At 33.4% G+C, this 24,196-nt stretch overlaps 1 protein-coding gene across 1 annotated transcript; it reads right to left on the bottom strand.

Annotated features, from left to right (window-relative positions):
• Positions 1–2,418: 2,418 nt before the first annotated feature.
• LOC104592340 (uncharacterized) lies at positions 2,419–12,832 on the bottom strand. Its single transcript, XM_010251664.3, has 7 exons — positions 12,104–12,832; positions 9,910–10,045; positions 7,897–7,978; positions 6,620–6,795; positions 3,345–3,482; positions 3,111–3,250; positions 2,419–2,801 (listed from the first exon to the last, which is right to left on the bottom strand). Exons 1-7 carry the CDS (start codon positions 12,219–12,221, stop codon positions 2,539–2,541), a joined length of 1,053 nt encoding a protein of 350 aa, XP_010249966.1. The 5' UTR covers positions 12,222–12,832; the 3' UTR covers positions 2,419–2,538.
• Between the last annotated feature and the right edge of the window lie 11,364 nt (positions 12,833–24,196).

The raw sequence follows: 24,196 nt of genomic DNA, 5'->3' as shown, positions 1-24,196 counted from the left end.
GAAATAGCAAACTGGAATTTGTAGATAATGTGAAACCGGTTGAATCATGCCATTTAGTCGTTTTCCTTCAAAATCGCATTTATCGGCTATAATGCAATCAGTTTTCAAGATGAAACGGGCTCTTAATAGACGTGCACTCCTTTGAAAGAATGTTCAAATTTGACTGACAAAAAAAAAATAACAGGATTATAATAATAGTAATATCATATGTATCACCAGGCTGAATAACTCTCAATTTATAAAAAGTTTTCAATCACCTGAATGAACGGCGGATAAGTGCCCCCAACAGGCATTTGGAAGAATTCAATAAATATTTATTTAATATATATGAAAAAAAATTAATTATTTATATTTCAAATTCAAGTGGCTTACAACTCAGACCACCACAATACAAAACATTAGCAATGATGTAATGACTTATAATTTCAAATATATCACACTGGACTCAATAGCTTGGAACACACCACAGTTCTTTAAGTTGTTATCGTCACAATACTCCAGTTAAGATTAATGCCAAAAAATCACTCAACTTAGAATCATTCATGTTGGAGTCTTGTTGAATCGGCAAAAACCTAAAAAGGCTGGCACTTGCAAAAGTTGCCATTGCGTTGCATGTCCATTACATTGCTTTTGCTAACTAAAGTCTTGAAGGAGGTAAATCCATAAAGGTATATGGGGAGGTTGGGTAGATGCATATAAATAAAACACCGAGGAAAAGCTTGATCAATTGTGTGTTTTAGTAATGATCTTCTATGTCATGATCGAGCTTGTTTAGTTGTTACGTCCAAATCAGCCAATGGGACTGGAAAAACCATGCATGAACCAGTCCATTGGTAGGCTCGGTCATATCCAAAAAAATTGGAAGCCATAAAAAATTGAACAATTGGCTGATCCAACTAAAGAACCGGTGAATCGGTGATGATCCAAGCTTCATAAAACAGTCCAGTTTTTTCAATTTTTGACAACTTACATGCAAAATTTTATATTTTTCGTGATCTATCTTGTCCCACTATTTTTGTCAAATAATATCTTTTTGGACCTCAAATCTTAATTCTTAGTAAAAAAAATTTAAAACTAAAATAAAAGTATATATTATGTGTAAAATATAATTATATATTTTCAATATGTATATAATTATACATGGTATACATTAATAATTGTATATTAATATAATTTAATATATTATAATTGTGGTGTAATGTGTGTAGGTTGAACAGTTCAATCCCCGGCCAATTGAACCAGTGACACAATGTCCTAGAGGGAGCAACACAATAGTTTTACTTGCGGTTCTATAAACACTGGTTAATACAACTCATGCAGTTTGGACGATTTTGTAGCAACAGTACACCGTCACGGCCCATGGGGCTCTAGAACTTGATGCAAACAAGTGTACAAGATGATGCTTATTGAAGAATGAAGATCGGAGCCATACAACCTTCAACTGTCTTAAAACGGAATATCCATCCTTCAATTATTAAGACCACAAAATTCTCATCTTGGTGATGCCTTTTCATTTTCGGGGAGGGGGTGATGAAATATTTAGCTTCAGTTTGTTGCGCAATTGCGCAAATATCAATACCTTGAGGGAAAGTTCTCAGCAAATTTTATGAAATTCATCAACCTCCCCTCGAGCCCCAAATTTCTGTTTCTTTTCATCTCTATCAAAGGAAAAAAAGAACTTTCGGTTTCTCATATTTACCATGAAACCAAATGTAGATGGAGCATTTAAAGATTTTGAAAACAAGTGCAGATTTTAGAAAAGACCCTTAAGAATTTGAAGGTTTTGGCAGAACAGCAGGATAATCACAATACAAATCTTGCAGAAGAGAAAAGGCCCTGTTATTGACCGAATAGGATATGCCGCATGCGTAAACCACCCTATATATATATATATATAAAAAAAAAAACAGATTTTGTAATGCTGAGAATGCATGCTAGAAAAGTTGGCCCTTGAAATGGCGAGGAGCCCCATCAATTACTATCATCCTCCTAACGAAAAATGAAAACCGAGATGAAGAAACTAAGGCTGTGTTTGGAAACTATACAAATTAGTGAATGTAAATATGTAGAGTGTAAAATGGTTCATATAAATTGTAAAATTGGGTTAGTTTTTCACTGACAATTTTACCTTCTTATCAAATAGACTTTTAGCTGTAATGGATGCAAACATGAATTTCAATAAAGCATATGCTTTTTTCTATCAAAAGCCAACTTGAATGCAAATTTACTTCATGTAAATATGCATTGGTCTGTCATTTATCAATTGCATAAATGTAATATTACCAAACACAGGCAAAAGTGAACCAGAGTGCAAATTTACCCTGAACTGGGATTTACACTCCATTTGCATCATTTCCAAACGCAGCCTAAGTCTACACTGCATGAAGCATTCATCAGATCAAAAAAAAAAACAAAGTGTACAGAAAAAATGTTTTCATTCATTATTTAAAAGAAAAAAGACGGGTATCGTAGGTCAGCAAAAGCTAATCCATATATCCTTACAAACAACCTATCAGGAGAGGACGCTAGAAAGCAATATCAGGCATCATTTCGTTCTTTGTTTTCTTCAGACTTCCCATCCTTGGCAATGTGGAAGCCCTCAATCTTCTGTGCAACCTCATCTGCTGTTACCTTCACTTTTCCTGTTGGCCCATTTGCTCCAACTGTATCAATCTCATCGTGACAAGCAGGACCTGTTTGCCATATCCTAATGGTTCCATCTTCAGACCCCGATGCATAGGACTCACCTCCAGGTGCAAAGCGCACACAATGGACTGGTCCGTGATGACCCTTGTTGCATCCTGCATCCAATATCAAAGGTTATACCACCATGCCTAAATTAAACCAAAAAAGTGAGGGGAGTTGCAATTCTTTCGTGTCAAAGCGAAGACTTGAATATTTGGGTGACCAAAGCCATAAATCAGGAACGAAATGTTATTCTTTTAGCTTGTAAAATAAACATCTGTAATGTAGCAATGTCCAAATAAGAAAAATGCTAGCTTGACTTGGTTGAATTAAGTGTAGCCATAAATCTGTGACTTTAAAATCATGTTCCATTCATTTAAAAAAAAAATCCTATTAGCAAAAATTGCAAGTTTAAAAACACTTACCAATCTCTTTACCGGTATGAAAATCGAAGACATGTATCCACATGTCTTCACCACCAGCAATGAATTTGTTGCCAAGCTTAGGCTCCAGTGATGCTGATTCGACAGTGCATGGCATGTTATAACTTTTCACCAATGCAAAACTGTAGGCAAGCAAGCAAATTTTTCTTGTAAAACTATGCAAGTTGATAAACCAAACCAAGCAAGGACTTTCAGGCAATCCAAACTGGAACTTACTGATTAGCATCCCAAAACCTAACAGTAGATCCATCTGCAGTTGTGATGTACCGGCCATCCTGGCTCACTTCTGCACTAGTCACAGGGGACTTGGTCTCAAGCGTTTGGATAATTTGGCCACTCCGCAAATCCCATAATCTGTAAAGTCAACAAGAAGATTAGGATAGGTAAAAGTATAAAAAACCACTCCATACAAATGCAAGGCCCATAGTTGTACGGTTTTTTCTAGTTCACCTCATTCTGGTTCGGGTTCGCAATTCATATTTTCTTAGCTCTACCAAAAGAAATATTTGATTATTTTCTTAGCTATCCAATGAACCCAAATAGATGAGTAGACTTTTTTTAATTTCTATCATACTGCTAGCATATGAAAGACAATAATATAGGTGTCGTAAATAATGCAAATTTGCTAGCGTAGTGTTAGTATTTTATATGGTATGGCAACGATACCATAGAAGATTGTGGATTCCAAGTTTGCAGAACAATTAATGCAGGCAGAAGATTGAAAAATCTGGCTGCACATTCCATGTTTGCCAAAAAAAAAAAAAAAGGAAACCACAGTGAAAGCATGCAGCATATCCCATTGACAAAGTCTCAGACCTTTTAGAGGAAATCCTTAAGAGTGATTTTTCCTTCTAACCTCATCCAACTCGTAAATCCAAATCCAAACAGGGGACAGACTGGATATGGACCTAACCCTAGGCATTAATTTTAAACAGTGTCACACTCTCTAGGGATGCAACTTGGACAGGCTTAGGTTGAGAATTTGTCAAAATTTGAAAGGGGCCCAATGCAGTGTAAATTCTTCAAATTGGGTAGCAAACTTGCTTCTTTACCTCTCAGGCTTGAACTTGTGTTCTCACACTTGTCAGCCTGAGATTCCATTTCACCAAGCAATTTCCCCCCAAAGTAAATGCATGTACTAAACAGATAATTACCAATGAGGTATCAAAGAAATTAAAACTAAAAGGATATTATTGGCCTTAAATCACAAGTGGGTGATACTTAAAAAGACCCCTTTGTCCAAATGCATGAGGTTAGGAGGTGTTCTGCTCTGCCTCTACCCTGTCACCATTCTAAAAATAATATCAGAATACGAATGTACCAATACACAGATTATTACAAACATAAACATCTGTCATTTCAAAGTCCAAACTATTTAGTAAATTTTATTTACTTATATTTTGGGAACTTTATCTATTCATTTTGATTGGAAACTAAAAGAATAACTAATTGCTGAGGCTCAAAGTATTGATATGGTTAAAAGTATCAGAAAATCAGTTCTCCGTGCTAGTAAAATTAAGACATAGATGGATGCCTTTAGGAAAGAAATGCAAACCTCACACTTAAATAGAGGATAGTAGGATACTAACTTAATGTTTATATTATAACGAATACAGTGTAGAAATGTCTAAGAAATCAATTTACTTGTATTTAAGAGCTGCTATGGGCCTAATTGTCAAGGCACTGATACAAGGGTCATTTTGCTTTTTAAATTTGTTTTCCACGTCTATCTCCACTAAATTTAAAACTCTATATATAATACAGGCGATTGCGATGTAATGATCTAGTATTATTGAAACTGGCTGCTATCCTCTCCTCTTGGATAGGGCAGGGAAAAAAAGGAATCTTGAAATAAATGGCCCAAGTCTGACTAAGGTTACAAGTAAATGCCAGTATTTTCAACCCACAGTTGAATGGGACAGTTAGACTGGTTGACCAGCCAGCCAGCCATATTTCTGGGGTTTTTTCACCCTGAACTACTCACCTGCACAAAACTGTTGACTCAGTTAACAACCCGGTGATCCAGTCAGATGAGCCATTGGACCACTTCACCCAGTCAGCAGTTAACATGTCAAAAATTAATTCTGTTTTTCTTTTTTGTATTTTAGCCACTTCCATCATTATAACAGTAATTCCCATTCATCACACATTTTTGTTTAATATTATGACAATATATAATATTAGAAACATGCCCATTTTTCTGTAATTTTCTTTTTTTATCAGAAATTTTTCTGTAATTTTCGTTTTCTGTATTTTTTATTTATTTTTATATTTTTGTTAATAAATTATGATGTCATAATAGGTTGACCCATTTGACCCGGATAGTTGAACCGATGACCCGCCACCCAGACAAAGAAGTGGTTTTTTTTCCAGGTCAGGTTTAAAAACATTGGATCATTTTAACACATGACCTATAATAGGTCAGTGAGGGCGAAAACAATTTATGCAATCAAAAGAAACAACTATTATTCAAAATAACCAAAATCTTCTCTTTAGGACTACTACCACTATATTTATAGACAAGAAAATTTTTCCTGTTTAAGCTCTGACTACAACTCTTTCCAATACTAAAAGACACTAAAGTTGCCTCTCTAGTAGCCTAACTTATATGAAAATATATGGTAAATCTATGCCAAAATTTGTATTGAATATTCTCCTAGCAACCAAGTCATTCAAATATGTCATGTTGGGTTGCTGTGAAGGACAATAAACAGTTTCTCTTGCATACAAGTTGTCCTTCAAGAGAATCAGGTCATTTGGGTGTGGACCCATGTAAGCCCAATAACAAGCCCACAGGAGGCCCAAATAAAGGCCCAGCTTAAGACCATAATTAGGCCTAACAGATGGCCCAATCCACAGGCCCATGTAGAGAAAACAGACTGGATAACCACTCGTTTTGAGGTTTCCTACATCATTTTGTGGATAATATAAAGTACAATTCTTTGATAGCAGCATACTCCCAAGTCAAAACTTACTTCCATGATTAACTTTCAAGTTTCAACTAAGCCTAAAGCTATGTTCAACTGTCCAAGTTCTCTATGAACTCTCACATATTAAGGCTTATATGTCCTGCACGTTCATAGAAGTAGTGTTAACCAAGTAACATCCACATTGTGTATTCTTAACCATTTCCAGTTTCACGCTCACAGCTTCAAGAAATTATATTTGAATATGTCACCAGTAGATCAAACACAATCCAAGAATCAAATTAGCAGGTCCTTGCACATGAACTCCAATTCAACCAAATCAATTACCATGTTTGACAAGTATCATGTCAACTTCTAGAATCCAACAACGAATTTAATACAACCATAAATATGGCACTGCAATTATCTTCTCAAGAACTTAAAGTTTATACGTGTTTCAAAAAAAAAAAATCTTTATGTCATTTCTTAAAAATTGCTCCATAAATAATTATACTATGTTCTGCAGATAACAAAAGTGTCAAATAAGAATGCTAACAACACCAATGTGGTATAACATATGTATACCTTACACCCCCCATATCAGTACAGGAACTTAGTATTGTCTGATCACTATGAAGCCAAGCTACTGTTCTGATTGAACCAGGAGATTTATCAACTTCTCTGGGTGGTGCATCTGGACGATTCAAATCAAAAATCCGAAGGATCTTTTCAAGGCCCCCAGTGAGCAGCAGGTGTGTATCCTGTATGAATATTAGCAAACTTAATATAAGAAGCACATATACAACTAAAGAGAATTAAAAGATGTGCATCCCATTAATAGATTACAACAAACTTTCCTCTTCAAAAGTAACAAGAAAACTTCCATTTTTTATAAGAAAAAACTTCCAAAATTCCATCCATTGTACCCAGCCTATAGCTACTAAAACTAGCCAGCGGATTGACACATAGGTCCCAGGTGCAGGCTCTAGTTCTACATATCATCTAGCAGGTTGGCAAGGGTCTTCCCAGGTTAAACATATGCTACATGCTCCAAATTTTACTTTAGTATGCAAGGGATCACATATTGTCTTGTACTTCCTGGATCAGCCTGCCAGTCTGTGTAATCTAACTATCTTCCTAACTGATAACTTTTTATGATCTTAAAACTTTTCCTAGTTCAATAACAAAGCGAATATTCTATAAATGATGTACCAGGATATCATACAATATAAGAGAAAACATATTTCCCAGTATACCTAAAACTATTATCATAAATCAACAAAGGGACTTTGTGCAATATATTAATCCAGCACAAACTTGAATACTTTATGTCACTTCATACCATTGAAGGTAAGTAGAATGTCTAAACAGATATATGTCAGAAGGCACATGTATACACCTTACAATCTAATCTGTAAATGCAAGAGGCATTAATTCATCAGATATTACGTGTACAGTGTAGTGGAAAGTGGCAGTTGAGTATTAGGTGCAAGTCCACAGCAAGAAGCTATTGATGTATGCTCATCCAATTAGAACATTTTTTTGATGAATCTCATCCATTAGAACATAATATTCAGATTACATCTCAGAAATAGTAAGCAACTTCAGCAAAATCTGAGTAAAAAAAGATGTAGACTTGTACACATCTAAACTTGAAAAGAGAAGAAAAAGGTAGACACATATACAAAGCCAAAGATGTAATACAATCTTAAAACGAACAAAATACTTACAGGACTCTACTACAAGGAAGCAACCACAATATACATACATATATATATATATATATGACAGAAGCTGAATCAACTATGTACAAAAGCAATATATTTTGGAATAAAAAAAAATGTTTCCAATTACGGAATTACCTCAGAGAATGCACAGGCACGAACAATGTGTTTATGCTCAAATGAGTGCAATTCATCCCCTGTTAGTGCATCCCATATTTTACTGCAAAAAGGAGAATGAGGATAATCACTTAATTTTTTGAGGCACTAAACAGCATGCTCAGTTACTTATCCAGAAAAAAGTGTGCTCAATTAAACAATACTGCAACAAATACAGAAGCATATCTGCAGTAAATAATGTTGCCAGCATTAAATAACAAAGTGCAAATTAAAAAACAAAAAGGCACATTTACAAGAAAACAAAAACATTAAATTGAAACAAATTAAGTCTCACCAATAAACAACAACCAGCTATAACCTGTTTTTTCCTCAAAAGTTTACTACAGAAAATTGAATTTCCAACAAACTTATTAGAAACAAGGAATTTGCATTCAATTCTTAATGTATAAATACCCGGTGCATACCATTTACTAGAGAGGCCTTACAAAATAGACTACAAAATTCCGGTGACCTAGTAAGGTTCCAATCGGGCTTCAAAAAGCAACAAATGTATACCTACGTAAACTAGGATAAATCTGAGCTCTTTTCAAATATTTTTTCCTCAATTCAGTCAAAAGTTGACACTTGGAAAGGAGCATTACTGTCTCCAGCAGGTAAAGAAGTGCTTATTAAAGTATTTGCATCAGTTGCTCCCATCTACTCTATAATGCACTTCTGTTTGCCTAATGATTTCTACAGAAAGCTGAACAGCACTATGGCAAATTTTCTTTGGGGTCAAAAAATGATGAGTAGAGAATTCACAAGGTAGCTTAGAAAGATTTATGCCAAGCAAAAGACAGAGGAGGTATGGGCTTCAGAAATTTTCAATGTTTTAATAAAGCTCTTTTAACAAAGGCCACCTGGAATTTATTAAAAAAATCAGGACGCCTTGTGGAAAAGGTTCTTAAAAATGTTTATTTCCCCCGAGCTTCCTTTTTAGAAGCTTCGAACTTTGCTCCCTATAAAATCCAATCTGAAAGGCCTACATACTCTTAGTTTTCAAAGGTTGATGTCTATATAAATCAGACCACAAAGTCCTGGAAAGTGGATGTCCTCAGAGGCCTTTTTACTGCTGAAGAAGTAAACGCTATCCTTCAAGTTCCGTTAAGTTGGACCCAAATTCAAGATGAAATAGCTTGGGGTAAATCAAAAAGTGGCTGCTTTTCAGTTAAATCCGCTTACTATTTAGCTCTTCAAGAATCCATGGAAGTAAATCCCTCAGTTCAGGTGAGTTGCAAAAATATTTGGAACTTGAAGACCCCACCGAAGATTCAATTTTTTATATGGAAATGTCTAAGAGAAGCAGTTCCAACGTTGTCTTCTCTTAAGAAGCATCATTTACTGGAAGGTCATGCTTGTCCAAGATGTGGTAACCCATCAAGAAATTCTTTGGCATATGTTGGTTCGATGCCATTTTGTGCGAGATGTGTGGTTTGGCCTAAAATATCTCTGTTCAAGGCATGCAAGAATTTTGAGGATGTTCATCCTCCATATATGATGTAATGCAAAAAACTTTTATGACCTTCATGGGAACCAAGGCAAGTATCCACTTTATAGATAGAGAGAGATCTGATTACAATTTCAGGACATTGTGGGTTAGCTGATAGCCTGATACCTGATATATCAAGTGCCTTTTTTGTGGTTGGGGGGGCAGAAAGACTAATAAAAAAGGAATAAGATTTTAAGGACTGAAAAACAACAAAGGGGACCAGCAGAAAACAAATGACAGAGGGGGAAACAAGAAGAGAAATACATCCTAAAAGAAAAGCGGGCAAAAACATACAACATATTAGTAATTACAATCATCAATAAGTAAAAATGAGTACACAATATGTTGGAACAAAATTCCTGTAATAAGTGTAACAGACAACCCCCTGCTATACTAAAGCAAAAAAATAAAAAACAGTGCAGGCCCTTGTTAGAAGGATGAGTTAACATACTAGTATCCATATCAACATAATAAACTTCAAAAAGAAAGAAATTAAGTCTTCATACGCAGTAAAATCAGCTGAGCCAGATGCAGCACGTAAAGCATTAGTATCAAGGCAGCAACTCCAAACTGCACCCTTATGCCCTTCAAAAGTCCCGATCCAATCCCCAGTCTCCCCATTTCTAAGCATGGGACTTGAATCTGGTCGTTAACAAAGTGTTACTATATCACCAAAAGAATATTTGACAAGAAGGAAAAAATATATATTGGACAAAGATACTAAAGGATGCTCCAAATCAAAACATTGTCAAAACTCTCCGCATGAGAAAATACTAATCAATATGCCTAGATTTTTTTTTTAATATGCCTAGATATTGCCTGTGCATAAAATATCCAAAACTTGGATATGAGAATAAGAAATGTATGACATGTACAAACATTACAAAGACCAAACAACTAATTAAGCTTTTTTTATTAGGTGTTGTTTATTATGAATGAGCAAAGAAGCCAAAACTGGAACTCTAAATTTTGCATCTACTTTTGTATTTTTTAACAATAGGGGTACTTTGATAATTTTACTTGTTTGTAGGTCCAGCTAAGTAGTTTGATTTGCCTCATCATGGTTTGGTCATAATGGCAATTCTGTAATTTCTGTCTTTCCTGGTTGTATAAGGATTGGCCACCCCTATAGTGTATGTGTGTGTAAAGTGCAAAAATGTGGAAAACAAACAGAATTGAGTGTATTTGAATTTTCGTAGCTTATGAAAAGTGCATTGAGTGATTTTTACACCGTAGAGTGATTTAGACACCCCCATAAAGTGATTCCAAGTTTTCTCACATCTTCCTCTCCCCATTTAACAAGCAGTCATCACAACCATCAATGGCCATAAGTTCCTCATCAAAAAAGTATTCATTCAACATTGCCAAATAACTGAAATTAATTGATCCAGGAAATTTTCTTTTATTTTTCATTAAAATCTAAAAATTTACCATTCCAACAGTTTTTTTTTCCTTTTGTGTCAAACCATCTCCTATGTGCTCCCCTTTTTGGATGCCCCCCCTAGATTTTTCTCACATTTCACCCCACCACATCTCATCTAAAAATTTCACTTAGAACCCCAGAGTCAATGCTTTCCGAGTTTCCTTCACAAACCAGAATTTTCATCCTTTTGTGCAAGACATGCTACAAACCTTACCAAAACCTGGCCGCCCTCCACAACTATTTGTGCAAAACTTACCAAGTTTCACTGAAAAATTCAAATCCTAGACCTATTCCCTCATTTTGAAGTTTTTCACTATTTTGGGACAAACCTACAATTTCTTGCAGTAAGCCCCAAGAAGCTTCCAAACTTAACAGACCTCTTCCTTTGGTTCTAAACTATCTCTAAACCCTTCTTAGTCCATATTTACCCTCCTAATCGCATCCTTGGGTCAATTCCAAACCTACATCAATTGGTAATGGAGCAGGATGTACCTATCAGTTTTTCAAATCAAATATCCTAAACAAAAAAGACAAAATAGAAACACTGAATAATAATAAATGAAGTGCAATCAAAGTGAAAAGGGCAACATGTAAATCAAGTTCCAATATGAACAAAACCCAGAGAATTACAATAAATGATGAATTCTAAAAGTACTGTGTTTTGAAGCAGTCACCAGACTTCAAAACGAACTCTGAAACCTTAATGTCAGAGCAAATTTCAGTGTCGGGAATGTTCAGTAATAAACTGTTAATGAGGGTGATTTTTGAGCTTTTGAACCCAGGTTGATGCTATAAACAACATGCGACCATGCTCTTTACCAAGTAAGCAGGATGGAATCAAGTAAATCTTAACAAATGCAAAACAGCAGATGTTATTTGCAAGTGTGTCTGATACTACCAGATAGTTTCCATTTTACTAGTGTCTAAGAAAATCTGTCCATCACATCCATCAGAATAGAATCTTTTCTGGCAATATCAAAAATAGCCCGTCACAATACGATTTGCCGTTCAAAATATTTTGAGAGAATCCCGTAGCAATTGCATCAGGACTTTAATGTTAATATCAGCAACTAAAAAAGTGAGATGCCAAAAATAGCCCGTCACAATACGATTTGCCGTTCAAAATATTTTGAAAGAATCCCGTAGCAATTGCATCAGGACTTTAATGTTAATATCAGCAACTAAAAATGTGAGATGCCAAAAAGATCGCAGAAGTATATCTAAACAAATAAAAGATATACTATCGAAGCCGTCTAAAAGGTTAAAAAAACGTTTACCTTTGCTGGCACTGATGAGGAAAAACCCATCAGGAGTAAGAGGACTGTAGAACAGGTCGACGACAGGCCGCGAGTGGCCATGACAAACGAGAGGAACGGCCACCTTTTTCTTATCCATCCCTGACAAATTCAAGAACTATAACACCCTAGCAGAAAAAAAGGGGGGAAAACCTCTCAAGCAAAATGTGGAAACGACAAGGAAAACCCTAAATTCTTGATTAGAAATGCGCCAATTCAAGAACTCAAAACTCTAGCCCAACGATTCGAGAATTCCAACGATCCACAAGAAAAGATACAAGTATAACCGATTCCCTTGAAGAAACTATATCTGTAAACCGAGAAGCAAAAGACGTTTCTGGAGACGGAGGAAACTAAGGTCGGAGTGATTGTCAGAGAGAACAATCAAAGATATATAGGAGAAAAATTTAATCTTTTATACAGAAAACATCACAAATGGCGGCATTTATCACACAGGTGGGAAACGCAGCAAACGCTTCCGATACGAATAATGATTAATCTTCTTACTTTGCTGGAATCCGCACCCCACTAACCCCTCTGTCAAGAAACTCGATTTTATTGAAATTAAAGAGAAAAAAAGAAAGAAAAAAACGAAAAACAAACGAAAATTTACAAAAACTCTGAAAGGGCTAGGCGCAAGTGAAACGCATGAAGCCCCTTCGTTCATATAGATTGACTATTCAAGGTTTTTTTTCCTTTTTTTTTCATTTTGTTTTATCGTACATATGTCCATTGGTTGTCAAGTGAAATTCAGGGGTCCAATGGACAACCAAAATAATGGCCCATATTTTGAGATCGAGCCCACTGGACCTCACGAAATTCCCATATAGATTTGTTTATATCCCAAATCACACTTAATCCTAAAAAACCTTACATCTAGATTTTTAAATGGGACGATGGGTCTCTCTCTCTCTGATCAACTTTTTTTTATAATCTCTCTTTAATCAACTTGAATCCTAACATATTGGATTAAGTAATACTCAAATTTGATCCAATTAATAAATGGAACATGTTTCCAAATCCAACCCAATTTGGTCATGATTAAACAAATATATGAATTAGGTTCAAATTTAATCCCATCCATTTGCAGCCTAGGATCCTAGCCCTTATTTATCACACCAGTCACCAATAGTATATCATTAGTGCAAATAACCCTGATTCATCAAAGTCATTTTGTTTTGGTCTTCAAGTAGGAGAAACATACCTTTTAACCATGAAGTGAATGGAGAGGCTACAAATATAGTAGTGGCCCAGTACTTCTTTGGCAATATCTATGGTGTCAAAGCTTGTTTCCTTCAAAGGCCATGTGCAAATAAGTTGGGGATTGATTCATGAACAACCATGCCTATAGGTGCATCCATAAGGACTCATACATGACAGTTTTGCTTTGCTACAGAAAAATAAATAAATAAAAATAAAAATAAAGAGGTGTTTTCATGGTGAACACATGTTTGTGTGGGCAAACCATGGATATCAAAAGGAAATTAAAGCCCATACCTAATTATCTCTATCAATAAAAAAAAGCCCATACCTAACCTAGCTGGGCCACAATTATACATACATATCCATATCTTCTATCATAAAAGATAGTCTTACTCTCCTTGCTGCATACCCAAAAACAAAAACGCTCTTTGCTTTTGCTCTTTGATCAATGATAAAAATTCTCTTTTCCATATTTACCCATATCATTTTGTTAATCTATATCTATACTATATATAAAAGTGTGAATGTAGTGCGAAACTTTTTAAGACTAAAATTACTCTCTATTTCTTTCTTTTAAAAAGGTATAAAAATCATTTTATTATAGCCTTAATGTCACCTTAAATGGTTACTATAATGGCCATATTTGTGTATTTAATCCATCTCTAATTCTAAGGGTTGAAAATGTAACTTCAATTATTACTTTCTACCTTATTTAACCCCCTCTCATTAAGTCTCATACCTAAAAGTATTAACTCCCATTTTATCTTATTAAATCTTATATTTAAGTTATTTTTCACCAACAAATGGTACTAATTAGATCTATGCCAATATTTTTTAACAATATAAGCTCATGTACTTTAAAACTAGCTTAACAACAAAAACATTATTTATCCAAGTGATGGATAAGCAAATCAATCATTCGAATCAAATTGATAAACCTATGAAGTCATAATTAGGTATTAAAATTTTTAAAATAAAAATAAACATAGAAAATTACAAAAAATGTAGAAAAAATTAGACACATTTATGATACTTTTATTAATCAAATTAAAAATATATATAATAAAAATAATTATTCTTATTGATAATGAAAATGAAATGCATGTTTTATAACCGACCAAACATGAAATTCTTTTACTATTTGGCAAAGATCATCAGTTCAACTTTTGGGTCAAATGCATCAACATTTAATGTCATAAGTAAATAATCAAAATTAGTAAAATATAAAAATTAAAAAATTAAAAAAAAAACACATAAATGTTGCAAAAAAAACATTCAGGCACATGTATAAAATTAATTAATTATCATATTAAACAAAAAAAAAAAGTAAGTGTGACATATCGAAAATATTTTTACACAAAAATATAAATATATAGAAAAAATGATCACATCTATAATTCTATATTTACACTGTTATTAAAAATATAAATAAGATTGTGAAACTTTCTTTTGACTAAAATACTCATTTTTGGATTCAGTATCTATTTAATTGTGAGGTTTAAATTGTAAATTGAACTACTAAAAAGAAAAAATCTTATAAAAAGAATAATCTAACCAAGTAGGTAGACCTATCAATGATACTTGAAGCTTCACAATTCGATCCGATTATCACATATTTATATGAGGGGTTTATGTAATCATATTTCTATTTTGCAATATAAATCTGATTAATAATAAAAGCAAAAATCATATAAAACAAAAAAGTAAAAATATATTTATAGAATTTTTTGGATATATTATTACTATCATTATCATCGTCTAAAACTACCACGTGCAAAGCACGTACATACTTACTAATACTTACATATGACTCAATCCTTAATATTCTATAGCTCTTACTCTCTTGTTTTTGCTATAAGAGGTGGGGTCATCACCACAAACCTCGAATACATTACTTTTCTCTCTCTCTCTCTCTCTCTCTCTCTCCCAAAGAATAGAAACGAAAGACTGTTTTGGTGAGGTTGAACCATCACAACCACTACCACTACTGTCCTCATTCTCTTTGATTTTGCTCTTGTATATCTTTTCTAATATTTACCCTGTCATTTTGTTAATTCTTACATATGACCCATCTACTATAGTTCTTGCCCCTCTTTTGCTTGTAGTGTAAAAGGTGGGATCACTACCACAAACCTTAAAGGCTCAAACCCACTACTTCTACGCCTCTCTCTCTCTCTCTCTCTTTGAATAGAACTAAAGATTGTGTTGGTGAGGCTGAACCATCGCTATTGCTACCACTACCATTGTCACTTTTTTATGCCAAAAACACGCAACCCGTCTCCGATAGACTCACTAATACCACATCCAAAACAAACTCATTGTTGTTTATGGTTTTCATGATACTAGTAAATTTGCACGTGTTGTATATTTCTATGTGTATAAAATAATTATATATTAGAGATGTCCCAAATGTTTTCTACAAACATTTTGTGTTTTTTTTTGTGTTCTTATCTTTCTTTGATTTTTATTATTTGGGGCTCGTTTGGTGCATCTCTTTGGGAAGATCTTCTGGTAGTTTTGACAATCAAAAGATGCATTGAGCTTTTGCATGAAGATTTGAGCAGCCTGAAGCATGTTTGGCATACGTGTGTCTTTCCGTGCATCTTTTCACACGAAAATCAGCCCAAAATGAGCTTTTTGTGTCTTTTCGACGTTCCGTCTTTTGGCAGCTAGATCTTCCGCATGCCAAATGGAAATAGACCAAAAATCGGTCTTCTTGACTTGTAAACAATCGAAATACCGCACAGTAAGACGCGCCAAACAGGCCCTTAATTATTACATCATGGATTGACCCAGGTGGCTGACCTTACCCACCACCTAGAAAAAAGGCCAATTTCTTTTTTTTTGTTGTTCAATTTTGAAAAAAAAAGTGATTTATATTGTTAAAAGTATTGGATATAGATCTAATAATATAATTTATTGGTGAGAAAATATCTTAAATATATCATTTAATGAGAGAGAATGGACAGTAGTACCTCAAATACATGACTTAATGACAAGGATTTGAATGAGGTGAAAAATAATAGTTCAAATTACATTTTTTACCCTCACAATTAAAAAGGAACAAAATATAATTTACATTTTTATATTTTAATTCTTATTTATGACACTTTTTTTTGTTTGATACAATGAACATACAATATTAAAGATGCACCCAAATATTTTTTTTACAAAATTTATGTATTTTTTTCATTTTTATAATGTTTTTTATTTTTATTATTTAATTATGTCATCAAATATTGGCACATTTGACCTAAAAGTTGAACTGTTGATATGGACCAAATAGGAAATCACTTTCTTTTTTTTGTTGGTTTTAAAATCTGTATATCATTTGCATTATCAATTAAAACATTTTTTGTTTGTGACACTTTTTTCTTTAATATGATTAATATAAAATATTATAGAAATGGCCCATTTTTTCTACATCTTTTATTCAACTATGACATCATGGATTTACCCAATTGGCCCAGATGGTTGAATTGGCTTACCCACCACTTAGATGGAAGAATGGTTTCGGTTTTTTTTTTTTTTGTTAATTTGAAAAAGGTAAATTATTGAAACATCCCCTGATGTTTCTAATCATTGCTGAAATCTCCCCTAGAGTTTGGTGATTGCAATCACCTCCCTTGAATTTTCTAATATAGTTGCGAGTAGACCCCCCTCCTTAGATTCATCTAACAAAAGGCACACAAAATGTCCAAAATACCCATGTAGTTATTATTGAGGCTAGTTTTTGCATAACAAACAATACAAACTTTAAACAATAAATAAAGTTTAAAATTGCAACTTTACCATTGAGGGATTCATATGAAAGGAAATTTTATAAAATAAATCAATTTCAAAAAAGATTGAAAGGGTTTAGGGTATTGATTGACATGAAGGGAAAACTCGGAAAATAAACATTTTAGACAAAGTAACTACATGGTTATTTTGGGTATTTTCATGCCTCTCGTTAGAGAATTATAAGAGAAATGTTATACTTGCAACTATGTTAAAGTTCAAGAGAGGTGATTGCAATTACTAAACTTATGGGGAGGTTTTCAACAATGGTTAGAAACTTCAAAGGACGTTTTAGCAGTTTACCCTTTAAAAACATGGGTTTCATATTGTTAAAAATTATTTTTGTATGTGATAAAGATCTAATTATTATAATTATTAAATAAAAAATTAATTCAAATACAAGATTTAATGTGAACGAATGTGAGTTAATACCTTAAATATAAGACATAATGAGAGGGAATTAAATAAGGTGAAAATTATAAACGATATTACATCATTAGCTCTTAGAATTAAATAGGGACTAAATTCAAAAGTAGGGGTAGTTTAGTAAAGTTCTACATCCTCACTTGTAATTTTAATAGTATAAATAAATATACTATATGTAAGTTTGTATGTATGTATAAAATAAAAGTAAATATACACAAAAAATTCTGACTTCACGTGGAAATTTTAAATTACAATAAAATTTATTATTACTATTAAATTTTGTATTCTATTTCCATTATAAATTAAAATAAGTTTTATTTTTACAATTATTTTATTTAATATGATGAATATATAACATTATAAATGTTTCCAAATGTTTTAGACAAAATTCTATACTTTTTCATTTTTTGTGTTTTATCTTTTTTTAATTATTTATTATTCAATTATGACACCATGAGTTGATTTGAAAAGTTGGATAATTGACCCACCATCTAGGTTGGAAAATAGCTTTGCTTTTAGATCAATTTTAAATTATATATTTCATCTACATTATATAAATAATTTTTACTTATTACACTTAATCTTTGTTTGGTATAATTAATATATTAGAGATGTGTACATTTTTTATAATTTTTGTATTATTTTGATTATTTATACTTTTTTAACTTTTTAAAGATTTATTATTTAACTATGACATCATCAGTTAATCCATTTGACTCAACCATGACCCAAAAAGGAAAATATTTTGGTTTTTATATTTTCTCTAGTTTTTTTATATTTTTGTGTTTCTTTTTATTTTCTATTTTTAAAATTTTATTAATTGACTATGACATCATTTCATTTCTATGTTGATTTTTGAGTTGGCATTCCATTTTCATCATTAATAAAAACACTTCTTATATTTTATACTTATTTTGTTTAATATAATGAATATACAATATTAGAGACATTCCCAAATATTTTTGTTTTTTTTTATATTTTATAATTTATTTATTTTAATTTTTTATTATTAAATTATGGCATTGTTGATTAACTCATATAACCCAAAATGGTTGAATTGCTTACCCACCATCGAGAGGGAAGAAAATGGTTTTGTTTTCAAATTACTTTGCTTTTATACTATTAAAATTAATGTTGTGGATTTAATTAGTACAATTTAATGATGAGAAAAATGTATCTCAAATATAGGATTTAATGAGAGAATATAACTTATATATGAGATTTAATGAAAGAGAAGATAATAGGAAAATAGTTTTATTTCCAATTGATTTTAAAAATATTTCTCATTTATCATAATTATTATTATTTAATATGTCAAATATATGATATAAAAAATGTTCAAAAATTTTTCTTTAATTTCTATTTTTTAAAATTTTTATATATTTTTGAAATTTTTATTATTTATTTGTGGCAACATGAGTTGGTCCATTTGATCCAAAATGGTTTAATTTCTTACCACCACCTAGATGAAAATATTATTTTTTCCATGTAGATTTTAAAAGTACAAGTTTTTATTTTATTGGAATTATTAATTTATTATGTGTGGATTTAATTAGTGGAATTTAGTGATGATGATAAATAAAAATGCTTTAAATATATGATTCAATGGGGGTGAATGGGAGTTAATACTTAATACCTTAAATATGGGATTTAATGAGGGAATTGAATGCATTGAATAATAGTATTCAATTTACATTTTTTACCCTCACAATAAAATGACCATATTTAAAAGGGGTATTTCAGTCAAAAAAAATTGCAACAATTTTAGAGGCTATTATTACTTTTTTGTAGTTGCATAGATATAGAGATTTCCTTAAACAAAACACCAACTTTCCCATCAACATTAAGGATAGAAAAAGAAAATGCATAAGTTGGGATTGTCAATGGGCCAGGTCTACCCAAAGGAGCTAAACCAACTGAACTGATTATAATGGTTCTAATTCATGATTTTGTCCCGATTAAAAATTGGATTGGTTCTAGTTCTTGCCTGCCCTAAACCAATTTAGACCCATAACCAAATATTTTATTAATATATAATATTACCTTAATTTTCTTATAATTTTATCATGTTTTATTATATTTGAAATGATAAATTTGATAGATAATTAATAATATAATATTAGTTTAAAATGTTTAATTTATTAACGTACGAATAATTTAGTAATTTTTTATCATTGTTATTAAGGTTAGATTATCAAAATAAAAAATGTACATTATTATTTAAATAAAACAAATATAGGTTTCGGTATGATCCGATAGATCCGACTATTAATTAGGACAGTTTTGGGCATGTGATATTGTCTCGATTAGTAATCGGTTTGAGACTATTGTGTCTACATAGACCGGATCTATTGACAGCCCTACACAGAACCCAAAAATCGAGTATGCTGCTTTTAGACTTGAAAGATAAAAAAACTTGACCTATTTGAAACTGTGGAGCTAATTCACACAATACTCCCTCTCCCTCTCTCGTGGTGTTCGTATTGTTTTTTGTATGTGTTATTGAAATAAGTCTACCACCATTTACACACTCAGGTCTAAGTTTCACATTAATTCAAACTACGAAAAACAAACAATAAAAAGTATACATCTCTTTTTATCTCTATTGATCTTGTTGATGTTCAGATTGGTCAAGGTCAACATTGTCAATTCACTCTTAAGTCCGAGGGGATCCAAGGTGTTGGAAGCCAAGGACTAGCGTGATTGAGGAGTGGAGTTTGAAATGATATGATTGAGGATTCCAAAGTCAATTATGCAAGAAAGGGTAACGTCTGAGGCCTTGGGTGAAGACATGAGGCGAGGACTCGGACGATCAAATTAACAAGAAGTTATGAAGTAGACGAGGTTTGAGGTGCAAACACGAGACGATGTCACAACAAGAAATCTCCAGAATAAGCTAGAGAGCTAGAGTATTTGATTCTTTACCTAGAGGGGGTTGCCACATATTTATACTTGAATTGGCTTGGAAGTAGGTAAGCTTGGACGGTGGGGATTGAGTCCGAATGTGGGGTATGTGGCCATCCCAAGGCGCCAAGTGACCCCGTGCCATAGGTTCCCCTCTTTGCGCCAAGATAGGTAGCGTGCGCCAAGTAATTGGCTCAGCCCTGACGTGCGCTAGCTGACATGTATGAGTCATGCGATTGGTTTGGGCCATCTGCGCCTACATCAGATCTTAACTCTATTCCATATCATATAATATATGGGCACCTCGTCATTGTGATATCTATGCTTTTTTTTTTTTTTCTTATAGATAAAGCTTAACAACTGCTAAGAACTGCCGAACATGTAAACGTAGTAGTAGTATAATAGTAGCAGTAATTACTAATTAGTCTTTTCATTCACAGTAGTATGGTGATATTTGCAGCAGTGTTGATCAAAGGCAAAGGCCTTCGTGTTCACGGGAAGAGACCAAACTTTATAGCAACTGACAAGCTTGCCAGCCAAACACCGTTGTTTAATTCATGGCTCATTTTGAACTAATGATCTTTACGTATAAAAGTATTGAAGTGAAGCCCAAAGCTCAAGCTATACCAAGAATGGACTATAATCCTTGTCATAGGTGGTAAGCTTCGATTTGACGCGATCAATAATCACCCCTACCTCCAAGTTCCAATCCAACTATTACAAATACGCAAATTAATGAAATATCAATGTCAATAAGGGCTGTTCATAAAATAAAATAATTCAATTAAATCGATCAGTTTTGGTTATTGATAATTCCAGTATGGTTTTAAAAATAAATCCACAGTTCAATTAACCGCAACGTAACACCCCTAATAACCTGTGCCCATAGGTTTTAAGATCCATAAGGAAACACCAAATGAGCTTCGTGACCAGAATTTTGCTCATTTTCATAACACTGTTGAAATTTAAACAATTTGATTCTTTTAAGTAGCATTAGTGCATCCCACCTTCTTAAATAAATATAATTCTCGTTGTCTAGGCAACCCCATCAAAAGGTATAGAGAGCCGATCCTTCAAGCACAATCCTTGAAGATTAAGGAAGTAGACATGAAATAAATGGGAAACCATTCCGATCAATGCACTGGGTTACAACGTACCCCTTGGCCCCAAATATTAGACATCTCAATGTTTCCCACCTCCTCCATTAAAGTCATTGGAACTCCACACTCATTAACTCTCTCTTCTCTCCTTTTAAAATCGGACCAGACTGGACGATCGGATAGGAAAAATGGGAACTGGTCGACTGGTTCCGCTTTTTCCCTCAAAACCATTGATTTTAGTCAGCAAACCGCTGAACTCCACACTCATTGGCCCCAAATATTAGACATCTCAATGTTTTCCACCTCCTCCATCAAGGTCATTGGAACTCCACACTCATTAACTCTCTGTTCTCCCTGCTGTTTTTTAAAATCGGACCAGACTGGACAGTCAGACCGGAAAAACGGGAACTGGTCGACTGGTTCCGTTTTCCTCCAAAACCATTTTTCCCTCAAAACCGTTGATTTTAGTCAGCAAACTGCTGAACCGACTGGTTAACCATTCGAATGGTTTTGACCGTTTTCCAATTTTTTTATTTATTTTTTGTCAGAATAGGCTGGTCGTTTGAGTCGAACGGTCAGACTGGTTTGAACCGGTAACCGGACCCCTGACCGGTTCGGTCACCGGTTCATTTTTAAAAACCATGGTTCTCCCTGAGAGAAGCCCAATGTATTCAGGCAACCCCCATTTTCTCAGATTTAAACCTTCCCCACTGGATTTGGCTCCCTCACTCATCAGGTAAGTTTACAGCTAAGAGAGGCTATCAACACGAAATCTTTGTGCTTCAGGCCAATATTCCTCCAAGACTTTCATTTTGTCTCAAACATATTTGGAAATTAGATACTGGCCCAAGATTTGAGCTGTTTTTATGGAGAGTTATCAATGATTATATTCTAGTAAAGGAAAAGCTCAGTATTGAGAAAAATCGAAAGCTTTCGTCTTTTGTGAATCTCATGTTGAATCCCTTACACACCTCTTTCTGACTTGTTCTTATACCCAAGTAATTCTTTTTGGTAACCCTTGGAATATTAATTTCATAAATAGATTTCAAGATTCTTGGGTAACAAGCATTCATAATCTTTTTCAACAAGTTCAAGACATTCACTTAGCTAAACAGATTTTAACTTGGTTGGCAATTACTTTGTACTTTTTATGGCTTGCAAGAAATGAAAAGTGTTTCAGAGGAAAGGTAATTCAGCCTATAATTCTCTTGCATCATATAAACCAAATCTACAACCAATCAATGTTATTTTTTCATTGTCTATTAGATGCAAAGGATTGATAGAATTTCGTGGGGATGGCAATGGGGTAGGTTGTGGTGGGGTTTGTAAATTCTAGACCCTATCTGTCTTTCTAAACCTCCTAACCCGTACTAACACCAAGAGAATCCAAACCCTCTCCAAACATAAAAAAATGCAAAGCCTTCCCCGATCTCACCCTTCCTGCATTCAAGGTAGGGTGGGTTGGGTTTAGAAGATGCATCTAATTTCTTATTATTTTTGTTACATATAAGCAACAAATGAGTAAAATAACATGAAGAAACTGGATAATTTTCAATTATTTGATTAAGACACCTAAAAGCACAAACCATAATTTATTCTTCACATAAAATTCAAAATATCATTAAATTCAACACCTAATACATAAAGTTCATATGCTTCCTAAGTATATATTTGATCCCATTAGTGTTTATTAAATAAATGCTTATATTTGATTTGGCATCAAAACCGAAAAAAAGTTGTTAATAATTGTTTATTGACAACTAGGCACCATTAAATGTCACATTAGCCAAACAATGAATAAATGTTTAACTTTTGAGAGAAGTGTTAAAATAAGCTTCCCCCAACAATTGATACACATAAATCAATACAAACTTTTATCAATATCGATGCGTATGAATTTGTATGATGGGATAAATGTTGACATGATGATGACATGGCACCATTTATCAAAATGCCCCTCGCATTTTGATGACATGGCACCATTTATCAAATATATGCTAATAATACAAAGGTCTTTAGCCTAATATTATACCCTGTGGGATAAATGTTGACATGATGATGACATGGCACCATTTATCAAAATGCCCCTCACAAATCTCCCACACATAACCAAATATACGCTAATATTATACCCTGTGGGATAAATGTTGACATGATGATGACATGGCACCATTTATCAAAATACCCTATGGGTACGAGTTGTAAAATCCCAAAATCCCTCCTTTAAACAAACAAAACCATGCCCCTTTTGAGGTGGGTACCCATCAGGTAAGGTATAAATTTCCATCCCATGAAATCATCCATTTCATGAAAACTACCAAAAAAGAAGAATTTCATGGCCCCTAAAGTTGGATATGAGCAAGGGGTAGAATGGTCCTTTCTGAAGGTGGTGATGCAAAGGTTGAAATTTGGTCAAATTTTTATTGGGTGGGTTATGCAATGTGTCTCTTTAGTATCCTACCAGCTGATTATTAATGGTAATTTGAGTCAGACCTTTTGTCCAACCAGTGGTCTTAGGCAAGGAGATCCACTTTCCCCGTATTTATTCCTGTTAGTCTTCGAAGTTTTATCTTTGGCTATTCATAATGCTCATTCTCATGGTAGACATTCAGGAGTTAAAATTAACAGAAATTGTATTGCCATCACACATCTGTTCTTTGCA

The sequence above is a fragment of the Nelumbo nucifera genome, chromosome 8 (genome assembly GCF_055504915.1).
Source record: "Nelumbo nucifera cultivar China Antique chromosome 8, China Antique-T2T, whole genome shotgun sequence".
Taxonomy (NCBI): Eukaryota; Viridiplantae; Streptophyta; class Magnoliopsida; order Proteales; family Nelumbonaceae; genus Nelumbo; species Nelumbo nucifera.
The sequence above is the reverse complement of the archived record's forward strand: the minus strand, read 5'-3'. Positions and strand labels throughout refer to the sequence as shown.